The 22,945-nt window shown below is 38.3% G+C and overlaps 1 protein-coding gene across 24 annotated transcripts in view; it reads left to right on the forward strand.

The window, feature by feature from the left end:
• adgrl2a (adhesion G protein-coupled receptor L2a) overlaps positions 1 to 22,945 on the forward strand; it is a 133,607-nt gene that overhangs the window by 107,349 nt on the left and 3,313 nt on the right. For 6 of the 24 annotated variants that reach the window (XM_077583579.1, XM_077583567.1, XM_077583569.1 and 3 more), the window contains 9 exons: positions 337 to 403; positions 7,814 to 7,905; positions 10,853 to 10,897; positions 11,097 to 11,123; positions 13,819 to 13,987; positions 14,067 to 14,195; positions 16,435 to 16,531; positions 18,962 to 19,090; positions 19,936 to 19,953. In XM_077583579.1, the coding sequence (XP_077439705.1) occupies positions 337 to 403; positions 7,814 to 7,905; positions 10,853 to 10,897; positions 11,097 to 11,123; positions 13,819 to 13,987; positions 14,067 to 14,195; positions 16,435 to 16,531; positions 18,962 to 19,090; positions 19,936 to 19,953 (773 nt within the window). Of the gene's footprint in view, positions 1 to 336; positions 404 to 7,813; positions 7,906 to 10,852; positions 10,898 to 11,096; positions 11,124 to 13,818; positions 13,988 to 14,066; positions 14,196 to 16,434; positions 16,532 to 18,961; positions 19,091 to 19,935; positions 19,988 to 22,133; positions 22,173 to 22,945 lie in introns of all 24 variants that reach the window. The other 18 variants (XM_077583580.1, XM_077583568.1, XM_077583589.1 and 15 more) reach the window with 9 other exon arrangements.

Here is a 22,945-nt window from a genome sequence, read left to right on the forward strand (position 1 = left end):
TGCAGAAAAAGCTTTTTACATATATTAAGGACCGCATCGTTACTAAGACTATGACTACTTAGGTTCTTCCCTTGTTCTGCACAAAGGGTCATTTTGAGGTTAAATATTGATGAGAAATCATTCAATTTATCAGGCTAAAGATGAGAAGCAGGATACACATTCTATGGATGAGCATATTAATCAATTATTCGATTAGTAGATATTTCATAATTTGGTCAACAGTTAAATAATTTATTGTTAATTTAGTCCATCAAGGTAAAATGCATCACTAAAAAACGCGGATTGTGTTTCTCTTTCTGAACTGAAGTGTGTATTGTGTGTCTTTCCTTCTCTCAGGTGTTGGCTAAGTGTGGATAATCATTTCATCTGGAGTTTCATAGGACCTGTCACCTTTATCATCATGGTAAGCTTTAAGTTGTATTTTCTCTGAAGAGTGAAGCTGACAGTGTGAGTGCGTAAGATGAAGGAGATGCAGGGAAGAGATTAAGGTGGAAGTGCGAAAAAGAATCAGCAGGATTTTCTATGCTCCAAACCTCCTCGTGCCAAAGAAGTTTTTTTTGGAGTCATCCGACAATAATCTCTAAGTAGCTGGCACAGATCAGGGTCTGATATTGTGTCTTTTCACAGCGCGGCAGGGAGGGCTACAGATGCAAGCTGTTGTTTTACAGTGAAGTGCTATGAAGCGTGCATTCAAGTAAAATGGCACGTTAAGATTTATAGCTGCTATGTTCCGCCCCTCGACCAGCCTCCTTTTGTGTTGTGTGTCAATTGTAAATAGCAGTTGACAGCATCAGTGAAAGGCGCAACTTTGTTTGGTCAAGGACCGTGAGAGGTGAAGGACATATAACGTTTTACCCATTGAGCCATACAATTATTTACTGATCATGACATTATTATCTCCCGCTCCAGTCCAGAGTATGCGTTACCACTCCTGTAGTTGAAAAAAAAAACATCATCTCTGCTTACCACAAAATGTTTTAGCTTACACGAAGAGAGATGAGGAAGCTCTGCAAATTTCTGTCTGCTTTTCAGCTCAGATGGGTTACATTTGTTCAGCGCTGTGTTCATTATCCAGCACTATGGTTGGCGTTGCATCTACAGATGCAGTGACCTCTTGTTGAGCATTAAATTTACAATGAATATCTGCTGCAGTGAGAGAAGGGAAGGGGGGGGGGCATCCATGTCAAATCCCAGCAAGTCTCTGGTAAACCACAAGATGCTTTGAAAGCAGAGATACTGTGCAATTTTTTTGCCTGCGCATAAACCGTTTTAATTCTCTATCTGAAGTGCATTCTTTATTTATTGAAACAAAGCAGTGGAAAGTAAAACTAAATTACTGACTAAACCTGTGTTAGTTAAAAATGTCTTCTTTATTTCTTGGACTATAAGTCACATTGTTTTTCATATTTTGGCTGGTTCTGCCACTTGTACTCAGGTGTGATTTGTATTTATTAAAGTTACAGCTTGGACTGACACCCGAAATACCCGTTCTCTAATTGTAGACACTTTATTTGGGCGGTTGTTGGATACTGTTGGTGCATTACCACCAGTGACCAGAAGATGGTGATAATGCAACAACGTTGCCTAAATAAAGTAGAAGAAGAAATCATGAATGACCACTGGGGGCAACCGTTATACAGTATAGCATGCTAAAGACGGTGGCGGTAACGCCCCCAAATATGTTTCCAACTACCAAAAGAATGTAGACGAAATAAAAGCAGAAGAAGTAGTAGTCATGGCAACGGATGTGTGACATGACGCTAGTTTATCATGTTGCTTACTTACGCCACAACATGGATTTACAGCAACAAAAGTTGCAATAACTAGGATTCTACCCTTTGTCACAAGGTAACACAGAATTTCAGTTGAAGTAAGCCATTGTTTAACTAAAAATATATTTTTTTCCATAGATAGAAGCGTACACTGAAAAAAATGCTACTCCATTTTATTTTGTCAAGTGGTTGTGCAAAATCATCTGGCTCCAGATAAAGCAATTTTTTAAAACTATACATTTACTTAAAAATGGTTCTGGATCCAGATGATTGTATTGTTTTCTTTGACAAAAGAAAAACAAAAAGGGTAAATTCCACACACCGTTTTGTTTTGTTTTTTTCAATGTACGTTTCATCCCTCATATTGTTATACCAAACAGCAGCTTGTGCTTAAACTATTTCCATCTGTACTGCCTGACACACTGGACTCTGGCACTCCATTTTTTGGAGCACTGTGAATAACCAAACGGCACATTTAAACAACGTTCAAGGAGTTTCCGAACGGTTGGACTGAAGCAGTCCGTGCTCTGAGCATATTTTTGAACGCACCCACGATTAGAGAACAAAGATGTTGGTAGTGAGTCTGAGCTCTGCTGTACTTGATTTCGGTTTTTGCAAAATGAATTTCCAATTTTTGGTGGAAATAAATTGGAATACACATAAATATTACAGAAAAAGTAGAATAATTCAGATTAAAGAATCAGAAGCAGTAGTAACTCTCCATTTTTATGTATAATTGCAATCCGGTACCTCAACAAGCCTGCTTTCCTCCTCATCTTTGCAAGTGCTCCGACAGCCACACAGGAGCGTGTTTGCCTTTTCTAAATTGGACCCTCATTGTTTTCCAATCGTAGGTTGCCTTCGTAATGATTTGCATGAAAAATGTGTCTGCAGTGGAAATGTTGATCAGGATCCCGGCGGTGATGACCGCGGAGATAGAATCATGACCCGGCGAGTCGCTAATGTATTGGAGCGCCACTAATGTGTGACAGGAATGAGGTTTTGCAGAACTCGCTCCTTTGATTCGGTGCAACAAATGTCTCAAAAAGACAAAGTACTGTGGAAAGGCTGATCTCAAGGGAGTATGCAGGAGCAAGGTTTGCATGCACCACCGGTGACCTCGCGTTTCTCGACAAATTGGCTTTGTCCTTGTCACTGAAGGAGACCAGAAGCGGGCCATGAGCAAGAAGAAAATGAAGGGGGGAAACTAAAGAAGTGTTGTTGTGGCTAAAGTCTGTTTTGAGTAATCTTTTGTCGCTTTTGCTTTTCTTACTATATTATTGTATACCACCAGATGATATGCAAGTACTTATACATTAAATTAATAGTCTTTCAACCACAAGTCACAGCTTTATTTGGAGCCACACTCGCATTGTGTCTGTTTGTAACATCTCAACAGGGCCCGAAATTGCAAATGATGCTTTGTCCTAGATTCAATGTCATTCAATAGACTGTTAACTTTTTTTTTTTTAGCTGACTTTATTATAGGACCCTGGTTGTTTTGTGGAATAACTTTTATGGTAAGTGTTTTTTTTTAATGGGTATCCTCGGACTGGAAATGACACCAAAAAATGGCAAAAGACTGAGGCTATTCATGAAAAAATTTGCATTTTTATTTGTATTCTTATATTGAAAATAAGTCTAATTAAGTACAATGCAGTACAATTTTGAGAAAGCAGTCTTCTGCGCCATTTTAAGTCACCTCCGGTTTACTTCTCACTAGAGCAGTTATTCTCAACTGGTGGATTGGGACACAAATTGGATTGTTTTATATTTATCGCCTGGAAGTGTTTTCTTTTTCTTTTCTTTTTTCACACAAATATTTACTATGGTTAAGACTTTACCACTTTGTTCGCATGAAATACTGTATTTAACATCTCATGGTTGACTTGTCTTTCATGCTGTGAAAAACATTTTGACAGGCATGTTGCCCATCAGAAATGTTATTACTTGAGGTGTAAAGCATCATCAAACATTGTCTCACAGGAAAAACTTGCCGTTGGTGTTTTTTGTAGCATAATCATTCCGACAATGAAAACGGAGAGTTGCTTTGCTCTGCATCCTTCATTTTCTAAAAAGATAAACTATTGATTTTGCGCTGTCATGAAAAGAGGCACTCAATAGCATGATAGCGGTAGTCATGTTTGCATTGTTGTCATGTTTGTCCTCTGTTTCATAGTGGGGTGCTCTGCAAGGCACTTTGAACTTTGTGTAAATATGTGTAGATGAGAATGTGATTTACCTTCAGTGGGTTTTCAAAGCCTATTTATGAGCAATATTTGGTCTTTTTTTCTTCTGGAAAAGTGGACCACAACTCTGAGACAATAGGAGAATGTATGTCCCCGGGTGACAACAGTTGAAAACCAATGGACTACAAAAGGGATGGCCAGACTCTGAATTGCCCATTGATTTAAAAAAAAAATAAATAAAAACATTACAAAATATATCATTATTTTTTTCTGATGTACAGGCGCTCCCCACCTTACGAACGAGTTACGTTCCGGACGATCGTTCATAAGGTGAATTTGTTCGTAAGTTGCTTCAGTGCTATATTTTGTATTATAATTTATGTTTAAAGCCTATATAAGTATATTGAAGGTTTATATAAGTATGTTTAAGGCTTGTACAAGTAACCTGCATTGGTTTGTACTGAAAAAAACTTAATCAAATGGAGAGAATACGTACAGTACTGTACTGTACTACGTATGTTAGAGAGAGAGAGCGAGACACACACACACAGTATGTACATGTACGTAATAAGATAAATAAAATGAAGTTTAACTTACTTTTGGAAGATGTACTCGATGCTTAAGGAGATGATGGAGGAGGAGGAAGAGGAGGATTTTATATCATGAGAGATTCTTCGTCGTCGCTGGAATCGGCTTCAAAAGTTATTTCCTGCTTCATGGGGACCGGCGTTTCTTCCTCCTCTTCCTCGCCACGTTGCTCAGCCTCCAATGAGCTCTCACAGCGGCAATCGTCGGTATTAGCAGCGGAAAGAAGCACTACGCGCAATACAAAATCTAACTTACAGCATCTCTTTCCGAACATTTTTCGACATACTGTACGCTCAGAAATGTTCGTATGTACCGTTGTTCGTAACTCGAATGTTCGTAAGTAGGGGAGCGTCTGTATTTATTTATTTATTTTACAAATCCCACAAAAATCCAAAGCGCAGGTAAGCATTCATTATACAAAAAACGGGGAGCAATTGATAGAAAGGGGGTATCGCAGAACAAATGAGAAACAAATCTAAAATATAAAAAAAAATATATATATATATATATGTATATATATGTGTATATATATATATGTGTATATATATATATATATATATATATATATATATATATATATAAATATGCAAATCTATGAGTGCTGAACTGCAAAAATACGCAGGAGCCAACTGTAGTTTTAAGTTGTAGTGTCACTATTCAACACTAGATGGCAGACAATGCTTGGTTGCACTTACACAGGTCTTATATTGCCTTATTCTACATGGTGAGTAGGCCTAATGTATGTGTGTGTGTGTTTTTCTGTGTGAGAATTTGGAATGATATTGTATGCAAGACCAGAAAAATATAAACATGTTGAGTGAGTTGATGAAAAAATTAAATTAAATTAAAAAAAATGTTGTTTTCTTGTTCAACAGTTTTGTGCTGTCCTTGAAAAGTAGCTTTTATGCAAGAGATCACAGTATTAATTTTTTTTTTTGCTTCAAACCCTTTATTATTAGGTTAGCATAGTTTAAATTTTATGTATCCATTGGAAAATGTATTGTCAAAAATGCAATATTTAGCATGTTTTTACTTATTGTGTCCAATTTGTCCATATTTAAAATAGCATGTTTGTCATACATCTGATTAGGACTCATCCTTGAACTAGAGCATTCAAATCAACTATAAATGTATAACATTTGATATTTCAATATTACGATGGGATATGAATAATTTTTGACATGGTTCTTTCTGTAAAACAACAATCACGAGAATATCAAATATATTATTGAATTAATAATATCTCTACATATTACTTTAGTCACTTTCTTGTGTCAATTGTAGCTAAAAATAAACATTTAATTCCTCACTCCAGCTCCTAGTTTCGCAAAACATTTAGATGATGTGGTTATGACGCATTGCAATTGTGTGCATTTCCAGTTTATTTTCCTTCCTAGCCTTGCACGATATAACAGGCTGAAACAAAATCTAGTGGAAGGCACTTAGATCATTGGCCTCTCTGGGCACAGGGGGTATTAGCTCCATGAAAGAGGTACATGGAAGTAATGAGTGTACGCTTGTGGTAGTTGGGGGTAAGCCATTAGTATGCTTGAGCTAACATGAACACAAGGCCTTTTGGATCATGACACGTCGCAAGCAGTTCTTATCACTTGGACAGCTCCATCTGCACCTTTAATATTTTATCCACACCAGTTCATTTGGAGTTCAGTGTGTACACACGCAGGCTTACCTCGGAAAACGTGAAGTGGGGGTTGGGAGGAAGCTTTCTCCTGATGTCCCAGTGTGGCAAGGTTGCTTCTGCATGGCTTGCAGTGATGATTCCCAGACAGAAAAGACAGAGTGAAGGATGGAGGACGAAGGAGGATTCCCCAGGGAAGCGTGTTGGTGGGGATTGGGGGGGGCTATGTGCCGTGCAGCTAGGTTACTTTCAAGCTCTGTGTCACTCTCCTCTGTCTCATTGGATCCATGTCACCACTCCGGGCTGTGTGAAAAGGGGCTTTTCAAAAGTCCTCCTGCCCCCCCCATCGCCATCCCCAGTCGCCGCCGTTTGACTCATGCCGGCGGATGATGGAAATAATAGCTGATACCTGCGAAACAAAGCGCAGATTGGTTGCCATTTGTGATAGAAACCGAAGCACTCCATTCAGCGTTCTCGCCTCACCCACCCTCTCTTATCCAGCCTGTGTTATTGTGTTTCGCATCATGAGCTGATTGCATGAGCAGGGGTGATTTATCGATCACGGGCAGTCTTTTCATAGGAGAACACACACACACGCACGCAAAATCTGTTTAAGAATGAGTGGCCATGGTCTGAGTGGCACCCACAAAGGTCATTTATTTCATTCCGTCCCACCATGCAATGCATGCATCTCCATTTTATTCTTGGCAGGTTTTGTTATGCTGTTGATAGCCAAGCACTTAAAAGTTATGCTTCAAAGTCTGCCTACACGTGTCGTCTTTGATTGGCACACAAACTCCAATTTATCTTTCTCAGATATTCCTCGCCATTTTTTAATGTATTTTTTGCTCTCAGGTTCACCTGCTCGTTTGAGCGTATGAACACGCTGGGTCGGGGTCTACTTTGTTCCAGAATAAATATTTTTTGAAGTGAATTTATTTGAAGCAGCTCCTCTCTGTCGGTCCGTCCAGGCATTGTGTCTCTAAATCACAGTATGGATTTTAGAAGTAGCAAAAAAAAAAAAAACCTCTGAACTCTCTGCACGTCAGTTTCTTTTTTCTTTTCTTTTTTTTTTCCTAGGCTGTTATGTGCCACTGATTCCCTTAAGGTTTAATACACTAAAATGCTCCCCCCCTCCCTCTACTCTTCATCTCTCCTATTTGTGGTCTTTTCTCCAGCATGCAGAGGAATAAAAAAAAAATGTACAATGCTCCCTTAAATCTTTTGTAGCTGGTTATAATATTTCAGTATGTGCATGGAATGATGTCGTTGTTTTGTACAACAAGAAGGTTTCTTATTACCTCTTATCCTTTTTGTTCCCCTCTGAATTCTTCAGACTGAGGAGCCAGTTGTCTTTTTTTTCTTCTCTGATGGATTTTAATGCTTTCCCAAGCTTTTATTGATATAGAATGACACTAAATTTGGCGCCAGTTGGCCCGTCTTCTCTCGACTGGAGCGATAGATGTTTATTGGATTAGTCTGTGGCCATGCAGGCTTGGCTCCCTCCTCTTTTATTTTGAAACTTTGATCCACGATCGACCAAGATCTCTTTTTTTTTTTTTTCTTTTCTCTGTGTCAGTCATTCATCTTTATACATTAACGCTGCCTTTTCTCTGATTTGACAGCTCAATCTGATCTTCCTGGTCATCACCATGTACAAAATGGTGAAGCACTCAACCACCCTGAAACCAGACTCGAGCCGACTGGAGAATATCAAGTAAGTCAAGTCTCCACTGCAAAATGGCCACATCCTGCTTATCAGCAATATAACACTGCTGCTATTCTACCACTGTCCACGAAAACGGAGACTCTTTCACTCTTGAGGAAAAACCTTTTTGAAATAATGTATTAAAGCAATACTCCCTTTTGAGTATCTCCGTTTAAAAAAAAAAAAAAAGTTAAATCATATTGAACAATGTTGTAACCTGTCACGTCAATAAGCAATCTGTTTCTGAAATGTTGATCCACCTTCGATTTTTGTTTTAGGAATCAATTCTTCCCATTGGAAACAGAGGCAAACCAGTTACAGAGCCAAATTGGATCTATTAAAATTGATGCAGTATGTCAACTGTCATTCTTGATAAAATAGAGTTGTAAAACATACTGCCTGAACTTGAACAAAACTTTGACAAAGCCTTGATGCACTGATTTAAAGATCAGTTTCCGGATTGCTTAATACAGGGGTTTCCAAACTATGGCTTGGGGGCCATTTACAGACCACCATCTATCTTTCAATGGCCCGTGGCATTTATTAAAGTTACATTTTGACAAAGAAAATGGATGGGGTTTTGTAAAAATCACATCCAAGGAGTTGGTGAGTTGTGGTACATGAGAATTCCTACTAATTAATGTGTTTTAGATAATGTAGAGCTTTTTCGATATGCAAATGTTCAAATTAACTATTTACAACAAAAATAATAAAAATTTTCAGAACACTGTGATGAATAAAGATAATTAATTTTTAGAAGCAAAAATGGTTCACTGCAAAAACTGAAATTTTAAGTAAGATATATTTTCTTAAAATTAACCTAAATTAGCTTATTTTGCTTTGTTATTTATAATTTAAAAAAAAAAATTGTCAGACAAGATCATTCTGCTTATTTTAAGATACTTATTACGTAATTATCTTATTTGAACAAGCAGTCTTTCCATCACTTTCTGCCAGGTCAATATTATTAACATATCACATTAATGATTCCGAAGTAACTGCTTTTGAAATGGTAATTAAATTATTACTGATTCCTCTTTTTTGGTTCGGAATGCAGAGATGGGATTCGGGTGCTCTTCAGTGCAATGGTGAATGCATTGTAATGGGATGAAGGGCCTCGACCACCCCAAAATCTTGAAAAATCCGTAACTACTTGCCTTTTGACATTTATAGAAAGCTGTTCAGATGGCACATTTTCACAATAACTGTAATATATAAATAATATAAATTGCTTAATTGACTGATTTTACCGGGTTTAATGAAGTCGAAAAATCCTTCGATTGTTCTTTATGTGGCCCTAGGAGGAAAAAGTTTGGACACCCATGTCTTAATATGTACTGTACAGCATGTGGCATATATTTGTCAAAATACCACTAGCATCAAAAATGATATCACATATTTCCATCCTATTTCTAACCAAGCCGTTTTAGGGTTGCCCATCTCATACAAGCAAGCCGGTCCGTAACTCAGCCCCACGTGTATTTATTTTATTGATTTGAGAAATTGGGCAATAGTGAGCAGGAATTGAGCATCAGCTGCCAACTAACTGGATTCTCGCATCTCCAAGTGAAAGCGGAGCACAGAGTGTGGAAAACAAGCAAGTACCCCTAATAAATGAAAGCATTTTAAATCAGTGAGGCTGCAATTTGCTCTTTGTCTGTAGCCCCTTGCACTTGTTCACCATCAATGGGTTTTTTATGAGAAGCTCACGCTGTTAAATCGCTAATCTGCGTTCATCAACACTCAATATACTGTAGCTTGGCTTACGCTGGATAATTTAACCATATCCCCCCCCGGGCACCCCAACCTTCACACACATATGCTTTCTGTGAGTGCTGAGCGCAGAGTCTATTGCGTCATCACTGGTGGATGCAGCATTTTGTCCCCTCGCCACTGAATTTGGCTTAATTAAAGAGGAAGTCAAGTCAAAAGTGCTCTTTTTTCGTTGCATCCATCTCAGTGGGCGGCCATTTTGCTACTTGCTGTCGAATGCAAATGATACCACAGTTGTTCAGGGCTTAGATAACGACCAATCATGGCTCAGCTTGCGAATGTCACATGACAAAACTTAGTAAACAGGTAAGCCATGATTGGTCATTACCTGAGCCCTGAGCAACTGTGATGTCATATTTAGTCGACAGCAAGTGGCAAAATGGCCGCCCTCTGAGATGCATAAAAACGGGTGAATTTTGCTGCTTCATCACCTTTTTGGGGCATTCGACTTTGAAGGTTCAATTTGATCAATTCTCAATGACCCGGATGTACCGACCCAGACCCAAATGTTGCAGATGTTGGAGGTCAGATGTGGTGGTGTGATCTGCTTCCGACATAAATCACTTTCACTTTCATTGGCAAGGGTACAGCGGAAAAGCTAGCATTTGTTTGAGTTGAATTCAGATTGTTTTCTGTTTTTTTTTAAAGCCCAGTTTCTAACCCAGGAAATTAAAACAAGCCCTTTCACAAAACCACAATAGACGATTTGCTTCTGGACATTTTCTGAAGCTGTAATTGCTTGGTTTTTTTTTGTATCCATTTGAAAACCGAATTTACAGACGGCTAATCAGGGGTTACACGGCGCTCATCTTAACAGTGCAAGGGCAGCAGTCTTGCTAATTTCATTGTGATTTCATTATTTACTTTTGCGAGCAAATGTGTGCAGCATGACAGCGCTGCGGTGAATGCGCAATCAAGAAGAACAGACAGCAAAGCGGCTTATTTACGCACCCGGGTGTATTTGAGCTTTTCCACTCTCACATTAAGGAAGCCACAATTTATGCCTTTGTGCTGGAAAGCTTTCTTTTCAGATTGTTTATTCCTGCAAGGATATTCCGTATATTAATAGTGTCATTGTGGTCTTTTTGTTTTGTGTCTCTGCATGTTGCATGTAAAAGCAAATTTAACGCAGCCTCTCCTTTCTCTTCTGTCACTCTCTTCTCTGCGGGGCAATCCATGCCAGTAATTATCACGTTTGTGACGGCTACTATAATACCGATTTGCCTGGGTAAGCTTTGACTTTACACCTCGGCTAATTATACACACACACATAGTTTTGTAAATGTAACAACACATAGTCAAACAAAGCCCAAGAATGCTGCAATTAAATCATAAGCATCCGTATTTTATTTACTGTCTGCTAAGCTTTGCAGGCCAACCCTCGCTGTGATCTAATTGTGCTTCTCTCTTCCTGCTTCTCATGCTAGCTATGAAGATAATAAACAGTTTATCAAGTAAGGACGCATTGACCAGAACTCCTCAATTTCTCCTTAATTCTATTTCCTCTCCTGCTTCTTTCTCTTACCGGGTCATCCGTCCTCCTCCCAGGCAGCAACCTTTAAACGAATCATGTCTGTCCTTGTGAATGCTTCCTCTCACTCTCTACATCGTCTTGTTGTTGTGCATTTGTGGCTACTTCACATACCAGGTGGTATTTGCCTTTTCTCCTTGAACTCTTTCCTCATCTGCTGGTAATTACTTGTTCGGTTTAGACACATAGATAGCCTTGAATTGTGCTGTTTGTTTCGATAAAACTTTATTGGCTGTGGAAAAGGTCAAAATGGGAATGATAAACTCAAGTATCTTTGTGTGTTTGTAAGATATCAGAATTCAAATCACTGAAACTTTATTGTATACTTTCCATTTTGGGGAATTTTCTGAACATTTCAAGCATTGCATTTTGGGCATGGGCTTATTTTGCTAACTAACGAAGTGATAGAACAATAAAAAAAAATAGAGTGATAGTTTTTCCTAGGGATGCTCAATACCACTTTTTTTTCTCAGACCGATACCAATAGTAGTCAACGATATCGATACCACTACTACTTTCAGTACATAAAATAAAAAGATAGTTTTAAAGAAAGACCAATATATCCCAATACTGTTTTCCTTTTTTTTTTCATTTTCCTTAAATTGCATGAAATTGATGGCAATTTTCTATTCTTCTAATTTCTCATTTCCAGGTCCTGATTGTAAAACAGCCACGGGTGCTGTTGCGAGTACCGATACCTTGAAATAAGGCCAACTATCGGCCCAAATCCCATATCTGGTGTCTGTACTTGCCAATACCTAGACAGAACGAACTAAAACTAACTATAATTATAGCGAAAATGTCCTTCGTTTCGGTCATTGGCAATTAATTTAATGCATGATGCTTAGCGGTTGAAGCAGTATTATGCACTGCACTTGCTGTAATTCAAAGTATGTGGTCTGTTATACGTTATACTGTTATATATGGTTGTTTTTAAAATAATATTTTTGTTGAATTTGTACTACACAATACTTACAGTGATGTTTTTTTTTTATCTTGCTCACAAAAAAATACACACACACAAAAATGAAAATTAATACTAAAACTAATAAAAACACAGCTAAAATGAAGCATTTGGGGGGGAAAAACTAAAACTAATGAAAACGGGATTTTTTTTGTTAAATCACTCTAAAAACAGTTGGGTCAAAAATAACCCAACTATGGGTCAAAAATGGACCGATGCTCTACTTGAGTCGATTAGACCCAACTTTGAGTCAAAAAATGGGGGTTTCAGTGTAAAACAACTCAAATAAATAAATATTGGTCAGATCATTTACTTGGGTCATTTTGTACAAAACAAACCAGAAAGTTGGGTCAATTTGACCCATAAAGTGGATCGGTCCATTTTTTTATCCATAATTGGTTACTTTTAACGATCAACGAGTGCTCAGAAGATCAGAAGATGGAGCAAAATATCTATTTCAACAACTTTTATATTTACTCTACCGTCATTGTGGGGGGGAGAGGGACCTGCCCGGCCCACGACTAGTGAAAACCCACGTTTAACTCATTCACTGCCATTGACGGCTATAGACATTCAGTTTAACATTTTTTTCCACTTTTGTTAACAAGAGTATGAAAACCTAGATTTTTTTTTTTTGTACATTTAGAGCAGATATAAAATTTGGGATTAATCGTGAGTTAACTAGTGAAGTCATGTGATTAATTATGATTAATTTTTTTAATTGTAATTAATTGTATGACTTCAATAGTTAACTCACAATTAATATTTTTTTTTATATCTGTTCTAAATGTACAATATTTTTTCTAGGTTTTCATACTCTTGTTAACAAAAGTGGGGGAAAAAAAGTTAAACTAGTAGAATTTGTTCAAATGAATTTTTGACGTCTATAGCCGTCAATGGCAGTGAATGAGTTAATTGACGGCAATTGAAATACAATTAAAACCCAAAATATCTTCAAAAAACACTGATAAATATTGAGCATAAAATGAAATGGCTTATTTTGCGTAGCTGATCATGCCGTCATTGATCAAACGGGCAATTTAGGACATTAAGATGATCACCAATTTTGCATAAAATGCTAATTATCGGCCAATCCCGTTCCAAAGTGCAATAAAACTAACAAACCCACTCTGAAAACAAATGAAAACTAACCAATTTTTTTTTTTAAACAGACTCAAAACAAAATAACATTTAACTAAAATGAATAGTCAAAATTCTATTATGAAAATGATAACAGCACAGTCAAGGATAAGTTTTGATTTAAATTTGTTGGTCATTTGGTTAAAATGTATACTGAAGAGCTAGATTGCATTCTGACTCGAGAGTAAATTTTGGAGCAGATCTAAACAATACAGTACAAGGCATTACACTGAAAAGAAAAAGTAGGAAGAACATATTTCTAAAGTTGTATTGCTTCAAGTAATCATCTTAGAAAGACCCGCCTCCACAATTATCTTCTTCGCTTGTATTCAGTCATGATGTCGGTCTGTGCTGGACAGAGTCACATTCTAGTTTTATTGGTTTGCTGGCATCTGCTTTACAGCTTCCCTGTCCCCTTTCCTAGCAATGGTCCCATTTATTGATTTATCAGAGCCATGTAAGCTATTCATACAGTATGTAATGTTGTCTTCTGTTTGTTTTTGTCATCTTCCAGATCCTGGGTCATGGGGGCCTTTGCTCTGCTCTGTTTGCTGGGCCTGACGTGGTCCTTCGGTCTCTTCTTCATCAACGAGGCCTCCATCGTCATGGCGTACCTCTTCACCATATTTAACGCCTTCCAGGGGATGTTTATCTTCATTTTCCACTGCCTCCTCCAGAAAAAGGTAGCTTTCATGTCTCGAGGCAGCGCTCAGCAGAATGTCTTGAAGATTTCTGGAGAGTCGTGTTTGTGCGTTCTCGTAGGTCCGCAAAGAGTACAGCAAGTGCTTCCGTCACACGTACTGCTGTGGAAGGCTGCCAACTGAGAGCTCGCACGGCTCGGCGAAGACTTCCACCACACGGACAAGCGCACGCTACTCCTCTGGTACCCAGGTAGATCGGCAAGCGTGCGCAAGCAGATTCATGAGCCGCATCCTCTGAATTTCACAAGTTGCTTTCTTTTCTGCCCGCTGCCTTTCTGCCACTTTTCTCACTAACGCATGTGAAATACGACTGCACTTTGTATTGCGGTATTGCTCCATATTTCACTTTGGGTCAAGCCAAAATGATTGCCTATGTGATTTCTGGATGGAAAAAAGGATGGGCATTTTACTACATTTCCTTTCTTTACTGCGTTGAAGGATCAAAGTAAAATGCAGTCTGTTTTGTGACTCAGGTTGACTTTGAAGTTAAACACTGAATAATAAAGGCAAATAAAATAAAATATATCTACTAACCCAACATGTCAGACAGATGCTTAGTGGAGATGGAAATGAAAGGTGTTAGCAGAGCATCATCTGGTGATGCATTACACTGGGGAACAATTTGAAAAAAAATCTTTATGCTGATTAAAACTAGACTTTTCCCAAAGCGTGCCCTCCAGATAAGCAAAATTCCACTGATTAGCTGTAGAAAGACTGTAGTAAAAATTATTACAATTGGCCTCATCTGGCCTTTCACCACTATGTGGCAACTTGTTTGCAATTGAGAGGTGTGTGCAGCACCCAATAGGTCATTACTATCAATATCTGAAAACAAAAAGCTAGCATAGTATGAATTAAGCGGCTTTGTGCTAGCTATTTGTTTAACCTTTTAACTAGGGATGTCCCGATCACACTTTATTGGACCCAAGTCCGAGTCACCTCAAAATCGTCCGAATCCGAGTCCCGGTCAGATACCTCGGCATTTTATTAAGGAGATTTTATTAAGGAGATTTTATTTTATTTTTTATTTTTTAAACAAAACTACCCAAACACCTTTTATATGGCGATTAGACAGTGGTTAAACTAAGTAACGCATTAAAAAAAAAAGTTTTTTGGGCACTATGAGTTACTCAAAGGGCTATTATTAACCACTATACTGTATTAATTTTTCACAAGAGCTTTATTTTTGAGAATCTACTGTAGCCGATATAAAGCATGGTACTTAACAGAAATTCACAACAAACAAATGGCTGCAGTTGAAGAGCAAGCAAGCAAAATGTATTTAATCTTACCATATCATGGCTTTGGGGTTGGACTCGCACCTGTCCCCGCCCGGACGGAATTTGGCGGCCCCGGCGGTCGACCCTTCGAATTCGCACTAGGCTAGACTAGGCTAGGCACCGGGCTCCCTTCGAAGGGCGTCCAGACTCCAGAGTCGCCGGCGCAGGCACCACAGCTGGATTCACGGGAAGGGAACAAAGCACGCCCGCAGCTAGATCCGCCGGGATGGCACGAAGCACGTCCAAGTGGCCACTCGCCAGGCCGTCAATGAAGTGCAGCAGTGCATGCCGCACGCACTCTGTGGAAAAATGAAGTGTCACTCTGTGCCACCGCCCAACTACAGATTTAATAAAAAGTTAGAAAAAACAAAATAGCCTCATATATTTATCTGAGTCCTGATCAGGAGACAACGTCCGATTCCGATTGAGTCAGTAACCACGTGATCGGGCCCGATTTCCAATCACGTGATCGGATCGGGACATCCCTACTTTTAACCATGGGCATACCATTGTATTATATTTAATGCTTTTGGTGTTGTTGTTGTTTTCAAAGCTTGTAACTATTCCATCTTATAGTGCTTTATTTACAGACATACACATACTTTTTTTTTAATTAAGAAAGTAGGGGTCCTATAGCTCAAAAACTTGCCGTGATAGAGAAAACTGCAATCAGTTTTAGATTCCACACCCCAAAATTTGCTAAAAACAGCTGTCTGGTATAACTCAACAAAGATTGTGTTCCCCAGTGTCACAGGTAAAGCTAGAATTAAATTATGTCTGTCTGGAAAAAAATAAATAAAATAGAAGTAGATGTAACTCAGCTTCTCATAGCTTACAACCAATTCCATAATGTTTAGATAGTATTAACAAGGTGTCTCTTGGTTACAGCCAAGTAGTACACGACATGGTTCATCAAAAATCAATTCATAAATTATGCCCATACCTACCAGAAACACTTCCTTAATATGTTCCACAAGCGAGAAACGTTAAAGGCTTTCACTTTCAAAAATACTTTAAATAAGACAGTGTCGCTGTAATTATAAAACGTGGGCGGAGGAAGACGGTGCACACACACACCAATAAATGAAAGTGGATCTGAGCAGCGGGCTTGTTGAAAGTCCTAATGACTGTCCCTTGTTGACCTGACAGAGTCGAATCAGGAGAATGTGGAATGACACCGTAAGAAAGCAATCTGAGTCCTCCTTTATCTCAGGTGACATCAACAGCACCTCCACCCTTAACCAAGGTCAGTTTGCACCTCATTTCTCTGCACATCTCTCACACGCACTCCTTTGCACACATTTCATCACCCGCTTTAAAAATACTCCTCCGCGCCGCCGCAAAAGGATGGTACCTCGGTAATCGTAATAAATGGCTGCAGCTTGAAAAGACAGAGCAGCGCGATCGGAAAAGGGAAAAAAAATTATCTCGGCCTTCCGTCTCGTCTCCGTTGTGTCCGCAAAAGATTACCAAAATCCGACTTCAAATAATCTGACCGGTCAGTCTTAAAGTGGGGCGAGGATAGAACATTTCTTATTGAAGTGCTGGCTGTCCAAACAACATGCAGTGAACATGCACAGCTCACATGTAGACAAAACTAAAAATGAGGAAACTGAATGTTATTTTAAGAAAGAAGCCATTTGTTGCCTGGCATCTGCGGTGACCTCGGTTCCTTTCAAAGGGGTGAGGGTGGGGGAAAATAAAAGAAGCGTCATTTATTATTTAGCTTGAGCACAAATATGATGATGAGAAGATGATGTTCAACTCTGGCTGACCCGGAGCGCTTAGCGTGTTGCTCGGCTTTCTGCTGCCTCTTAAATGGCTTTTGGAGCATGTGAAGGGAAAGCGAGGCAGTTAACATCCCGCCCTGCTTCCATGCCAATTCCTGCACATCTCTGCCTTGGCTCTCTTTTTTCACTGTCACTTCTTACAAGGTAACTCACTGCATCTCCTGCTCCCAGGCACATTTTGACTCGCTCATACACCTCTAACAGAATACAAGTCGAGCTTTTCTCCCCACAGTGGCGAGCCGTGAAGTTGTTAATGTAAAGGTTAGATATTGATCACTCCGGGGTGTAGAAACCGAGCTACCCTGGAGAGCCGCTGCACTAAACGAGGGCTCTAGCTCCTGGAAGCGCTTCCTGTCATTAAAAGCATCCCTGAAGTCTTCCCAACAGACAGACAGATGGCATTTAACACAGGTGATTAATGGCACTGGAGATGCCTTCGTTGCTTGAAATACATTAGAAGCTGGTTAAAAAAAGAAACGGACAGAAAGCTGTTCTGTGGAGGAGAATTTTAAGTCTAAATGACTGTATAAAATGTGGTGCCCAAACGACGGCCCACCGACCGTTTTCTATCTTTACATTGCCTCATGAATTAAGATATTTCAGAAGCAAAAATGTCAAATTATATAAATGATTAAGATTGTCAAGTAAACACTGCTTTAAAAAAAATTGCCATCTTAATACTTTAGGTTATGAATGTGGAGATCTGCTCAGGGCAGGGGTGGATCTATACTAGTGGCAAACAAGGCTGTGGGCCGCCCCCAAAAATAAATAAAATAACTATGCTACATGATTGCTTAATTGATTGCTTTTAAAGTCGGACAATGTCAAAGTGGACCCACAGTTAGCGAATGAGAGTGCAACCCACACATGTAATACACCTGAAACTACTTGTTGTAGTGCGTTTATACTTTCCCCCCCAAAAGTTGAAAACGGATTCAATAGATACAGAACTGTGCAAAAGTAGTTTTAAAAAGTTATTTTAACTCATTTGCTCCCAAAAACTTATTTATACGTTTTTTTGTTTTTATGCTACAGCATACAAAAGGCTTTGATGCAGCCTCTGAACTGACGAGAACGCTTAAAGTAATGTTAGTTACATTACAAAAAACGGCCATCAGGTGGCAGCAGAGTATAAGAGATCAACCAGGCCCATGTTGTAAAAAAGCTCTTTCCCCCAGTGTTTTAAACTGATTTGTGAATAATGATGAAACTTTGCTATATTCTAATGCTAATTTCTGCAAAACTGAAATAGATAGAAATATATATTTTTTCCTGATAAAATAAGTAACTCTAATCTTTATTTTCGTAGGTTCCCTGTTTTTATAGCAATAGAACACACTATTCTGCGGGCCTTGCAAAATCTGTCAAAATCCAGTAAAACAGCCGGGAGCGAACGGGGTTGCTTCAGTGAAAATGGCTGGGAGTAAAACATATCAAATGAATTTCTCTTCAGGGTTTACTGTTAATTACGATCTATCAGTTGTAAGCCTTACCCGTTGCTGCCTTGTTGATTAGATGATACTTTTTAGAGTCAACATAAAAATCATCTAGTAAAAAAAGTTGTTTTGTTTACTTGCATTTTTAATAGGTCACACACACACACACACACACACACACACACACACAAGACAATGTTCTCTCATTTATATTATGTTTCAAAAACTCCCAGTAATCTACTCGGCCTACTCAGGTGCAGGATTTAAGTTATTGGTGTTATGTGCCAATCAGCAGAGTTTTACACTTGATAAGAACACAAAACTGGCTCCTCTCACATTTTGGCAGCCGCTTCCACGCAACTCAAATAAATGCACTCTGAGCTTGGCTTTCATTTATTATGTTCACTGTTGGCTGAGTGCACATTTTCCTCTTCTGTCTTTCAACTCCAGGAATGACTGGGAATTATCTACTAACAAATCCTCTTCTTCGACCACAAGGCTCTAACAACCCTTATAACACCTTACTGGCTGAGACAGTTGTGTGTAACACCCCCACGGCTCCAGTGTTTAACTCTCCAGGTGTGCTTACTTACACTATCACCTGCTTTTTCTTTACTTCACTTTTTTTTTTCCTTCCAAGTATCTCACTCTTAAGTTAAGTGTTGACAGGTCAAACAAAAGGCAGGATGTTCTAGTTGTCCACTCTCCCATCTCCCATCATTTTTCTAACTAAACAACTTGTATTACTTGACTAGTGAAGTCATAGTGTAAACTGCATGAGCGATGTTAGCAACTCATTTAGGGTTTTGAATGTTTTAATGGGAGATTTGCCCTTAAAACATGTCAAATCTATGTTAACATTACCAAAAATGCATTTAATACTTTTTTTTTTTCACAACCTGGCGGCATGTTGTGAAGACTGCAGTGCAGTTACAGTTAAGCCTAAAATTATTCATACTCTGGCCATTATTTATTAAAAAAATAATAATAATAATTTGTCGAATGGGTATCTACTCACTGGAAATGGCAAAATAATGTGCCACTAGTTTTCGTTTTTTATTTTAACAGTTTGATAACTGCCCAAAATGTGTAACTCACATTCTCAATATATTGTATGACTGCTAATGTTAAAAAATGTATTGTATTTATATATCAAATTTATTAGGGTTCTTTAGAATAGGTCAACCTATTTTCACCTCCTCACAATTGTCGGGAAAATGTAAAATACAATGAAAATAAGGATCACCCTCCAATTAATAATGTATGTCATTTCCAGCCAGATGAGACCCATTCACAAATCAAAAGTCACTTAAACAAAAAAAAAAAAAAAAGTGGGCTTAACTGTATGTTTTCCACCACCATGTTGAATCTGAAATGGCATCTTTTGTGATGTTTCTGTGCTCTTCCCTTGTGCTTCCCTCTAGTGACCTACAGAGAGACAAGTATGGGAGTCAAACTTAACTTTGCCTATCAAATGTAATTTTTTCTCAGCATGCTTACTTAAAAAAAAAAAACAAAAAAAAACAACAACAAAAAAACAAACATCCCACCCCTTCCCCACCACCGGCACGTTTGCTGTTTACTTTAGGCCATTAACACACACTCACTGAGCAAGCGGTTCACAAAATGTTCAAGTTCTTTCAGGTTATTTCTGGTAGTTTTTAGTCCGACATTCGTAGAAAACAGTGACAGTGTCCAGTCGAGCTCAATTGGCACCTTTTGCAATCACTTTTTTTCCCCAGTGGTAAAGACCCGCCTGTCGTGATAGCAGCCATTTTCCCCTTAAAATCTCTTAATCTTGCTCTCTCCCTGATAATCAGCGGGGCATCTCTGCTATTAACATCCCAAACTTGATCCTTTTCCCCATTTTTTTTTTTTTTTTTTTTTTTACAGGAAACCCATCTTTGCAGTAAAAGCGCCCCCATTAGTCTTCCTGCTAATGTTGACATCTGGTTTAGTGCGAGGAGTCACATTGGCCTTTATCTCCTCCCTCTATCATCAAATAACTAATATTTATCTTTTTTTGGTGGTGCTTTGCATGACCTCGGTGCTTTGAGGAATTCCTAACATGGCTGCGTCTGACCTCTGCAGTGCTTGTGTTATTCCTCAGCTGCTCTGCCAGTGACTGGTGTCTCACTGGGAACTGTCACTGTGACGAATGCCAAATGCTGGGCGGTTGGCGACCTCTGACCTTAGCCAGCTACGGGCGCACAAGCTGCCAAGTTACGGACAGAATGTATACCTAATTGGACAAAAGCAACTGAGAAAAGCTATAGTAGCTTTTAGTTAATGTAAAGTTGTGTTATGAATAATGGCATTGTGTTTAAAAATATGAGTAAAGCTCACAATCCTTGAAATAGCTTTGTTATCCAGGAATGCATTTCTCAAATGCATCGGGAATGTTGCATGGCGTATTCCTAACTAACATGAAGAAGAAGAAAAAAACATAGCAAATATTTGAATCTCTCTCTTTCTCTCTCTCTCTGTGGATTTGTCAGTCCACCCAATTGGGCTCATATAATAGCATAATTACATTCCTGTTGTTGGTCTAGAAACAACATGAATGGTTTTTGTTCAGGCTTCCCTTTTAAAGGCATTTCCGCTTGGTTACTATCCCTTTACCAGGGTCATTAAAAAGCATTAGAAGTCATTAAATGGATTTTGCTCGTATAAAAGCATTAAATGGCATTAAGAAACATTAAATACGATGTCGAGAGGCATTACAAATGCTTTATTTCACTTACAACGTGTGAGTCACTATAACATAATTTAGCAATAATAAATGTGATTAAAAAAAATATGGCTCGTGGCTAATTTACATTGAACAACATCATCTAGAGTCCACAAGGTGCTTCATGTTCCAAATACCAATTTCTCTAAATTTGAAAAGAAAAATATAGTGTTCCTGTCATCAATGTCCAACATGAAACACTAATGCCATCCAGTGGCAGAAATGATCTCAACACAAATCTATGACTTAATGCTTCACACTCCTTTCAACCCTAACTGCTGACTGTAACATATTTAATTACTTACTAGAAAATTACCGTATTAATGTACTAAAAGATACTACCACATTTGTATTTGATAACCATATTTGTCCACTTTTTGTTTAATAAACAAGAGTATGAAAAACTTGAAAAATATATTTTTACTGTACATTTAGAATACATATAACGTGCTATTTACGATTAATCATGGATTAACTATGTAAATCATGCAATTATTTACGATTAAAAATTGTAATCGACTGACAGCCCTAATATACAGTATAAGCGTATGCATATGTGTCTATGTATTTGTGTGTGCGTTTGTGTATATGCAGTATTACATTTAATTAGTTTTAAGTTGCATATAAAAATTGCATTAAGAAGAATTAAATTAGATTTAATGACATGCAGAAACCCTTTTTCGTACCGTGATGTTATGCTATTATTAGGATTTTGAGCTTTACTCGTCTTTTTAGTTACACTGCTGCCTCTTATTGCGAACACAAGTTGATTTGATTTTCTGAACCTTTGCTCTTGCTATGTTGCAGTTCAAACCTTTTTTTTTTTTTTGCCCTTTTGAGTGATTTTTCTTCATGTTACAATAAATCATTTTACTTTCTTTTGTACATCAGCTGCTCTTAGACCAGATAGGCTGAGCAGGCAGACATGAAGTGAGTCTTTTCACCTGCTGTGTGTGGTGATGGTGGAGTGCTGCTTGTGGGCTCCCCGTGTAGTGAGAACAAAGATGGCTGTCTCATGTTTACACATGACTACTTTCCCTTTCTCCTCATTCCTCCCCCCGTCTTCGTGCTTTTTCTCTCGCCTTGCACCTCCAACCTATTTGGTGTAATGTAGCTTGCCCGTCTGTAGACCTCCACTCTGCCCGGTGTGTCGTGATGGTGGTTACGTTAGTTGGTTTTCTTAATGTTGTTTGGGATCCCCTTTCATTGTCTCTTTGCGGCATACTAATTACGCACAAAGCTGACTATGATTACGGTTGAAAGAAAGTTCAAAGTTTAAAAAAAAAATCTTAAAATTAGTGGTGCAACGGATCACAAAGGTCACGGTTCGGATCCGATCACCGATTTGAGTCACAGATCGGATCGTTTTTCGGATCAGCAAAAAAAAAAAAAAAAGAAGAAAAAATACAATAATCAAAATGTCCAATATAGCCGTTTAGGATTTAGGAAAACAACTTTAAGTGCAATATGAGGCAGAAACATTCCGATTTTTACATAGTTCATGTGTAAACATTTAATGTTCATATGTAGAATAATAATAAATAATAAGAATAACAAATAATAATAAATAATAATAAATGATCTTTCTTTTTTTTCATTACCTTATTTTATCAACATAAAATGAATAAGGGGTAGGACTAGATACGTTTTTAACTTCCTCCTACCCCTTTTGAACATATAAACGCTTTTCTTTCTTCCTATTC

The sequence above is a fragment of the Vanacampus margaritifer genome, chromosome 13 (genome assembly GCF_051991255.1).
Source record: "Vanacampus margaritifer isolate UIUO_Vmar chromosome 13, RoL_Vmar_1.0, whole genome shotgun sequence".
Lineage (NCBI taxonomy): Eukaryota > Metazoa > Chordata > Actinopteri > Syngnathiformes > Syngnathidae > Vanacampus > Vanacampus margaritifer.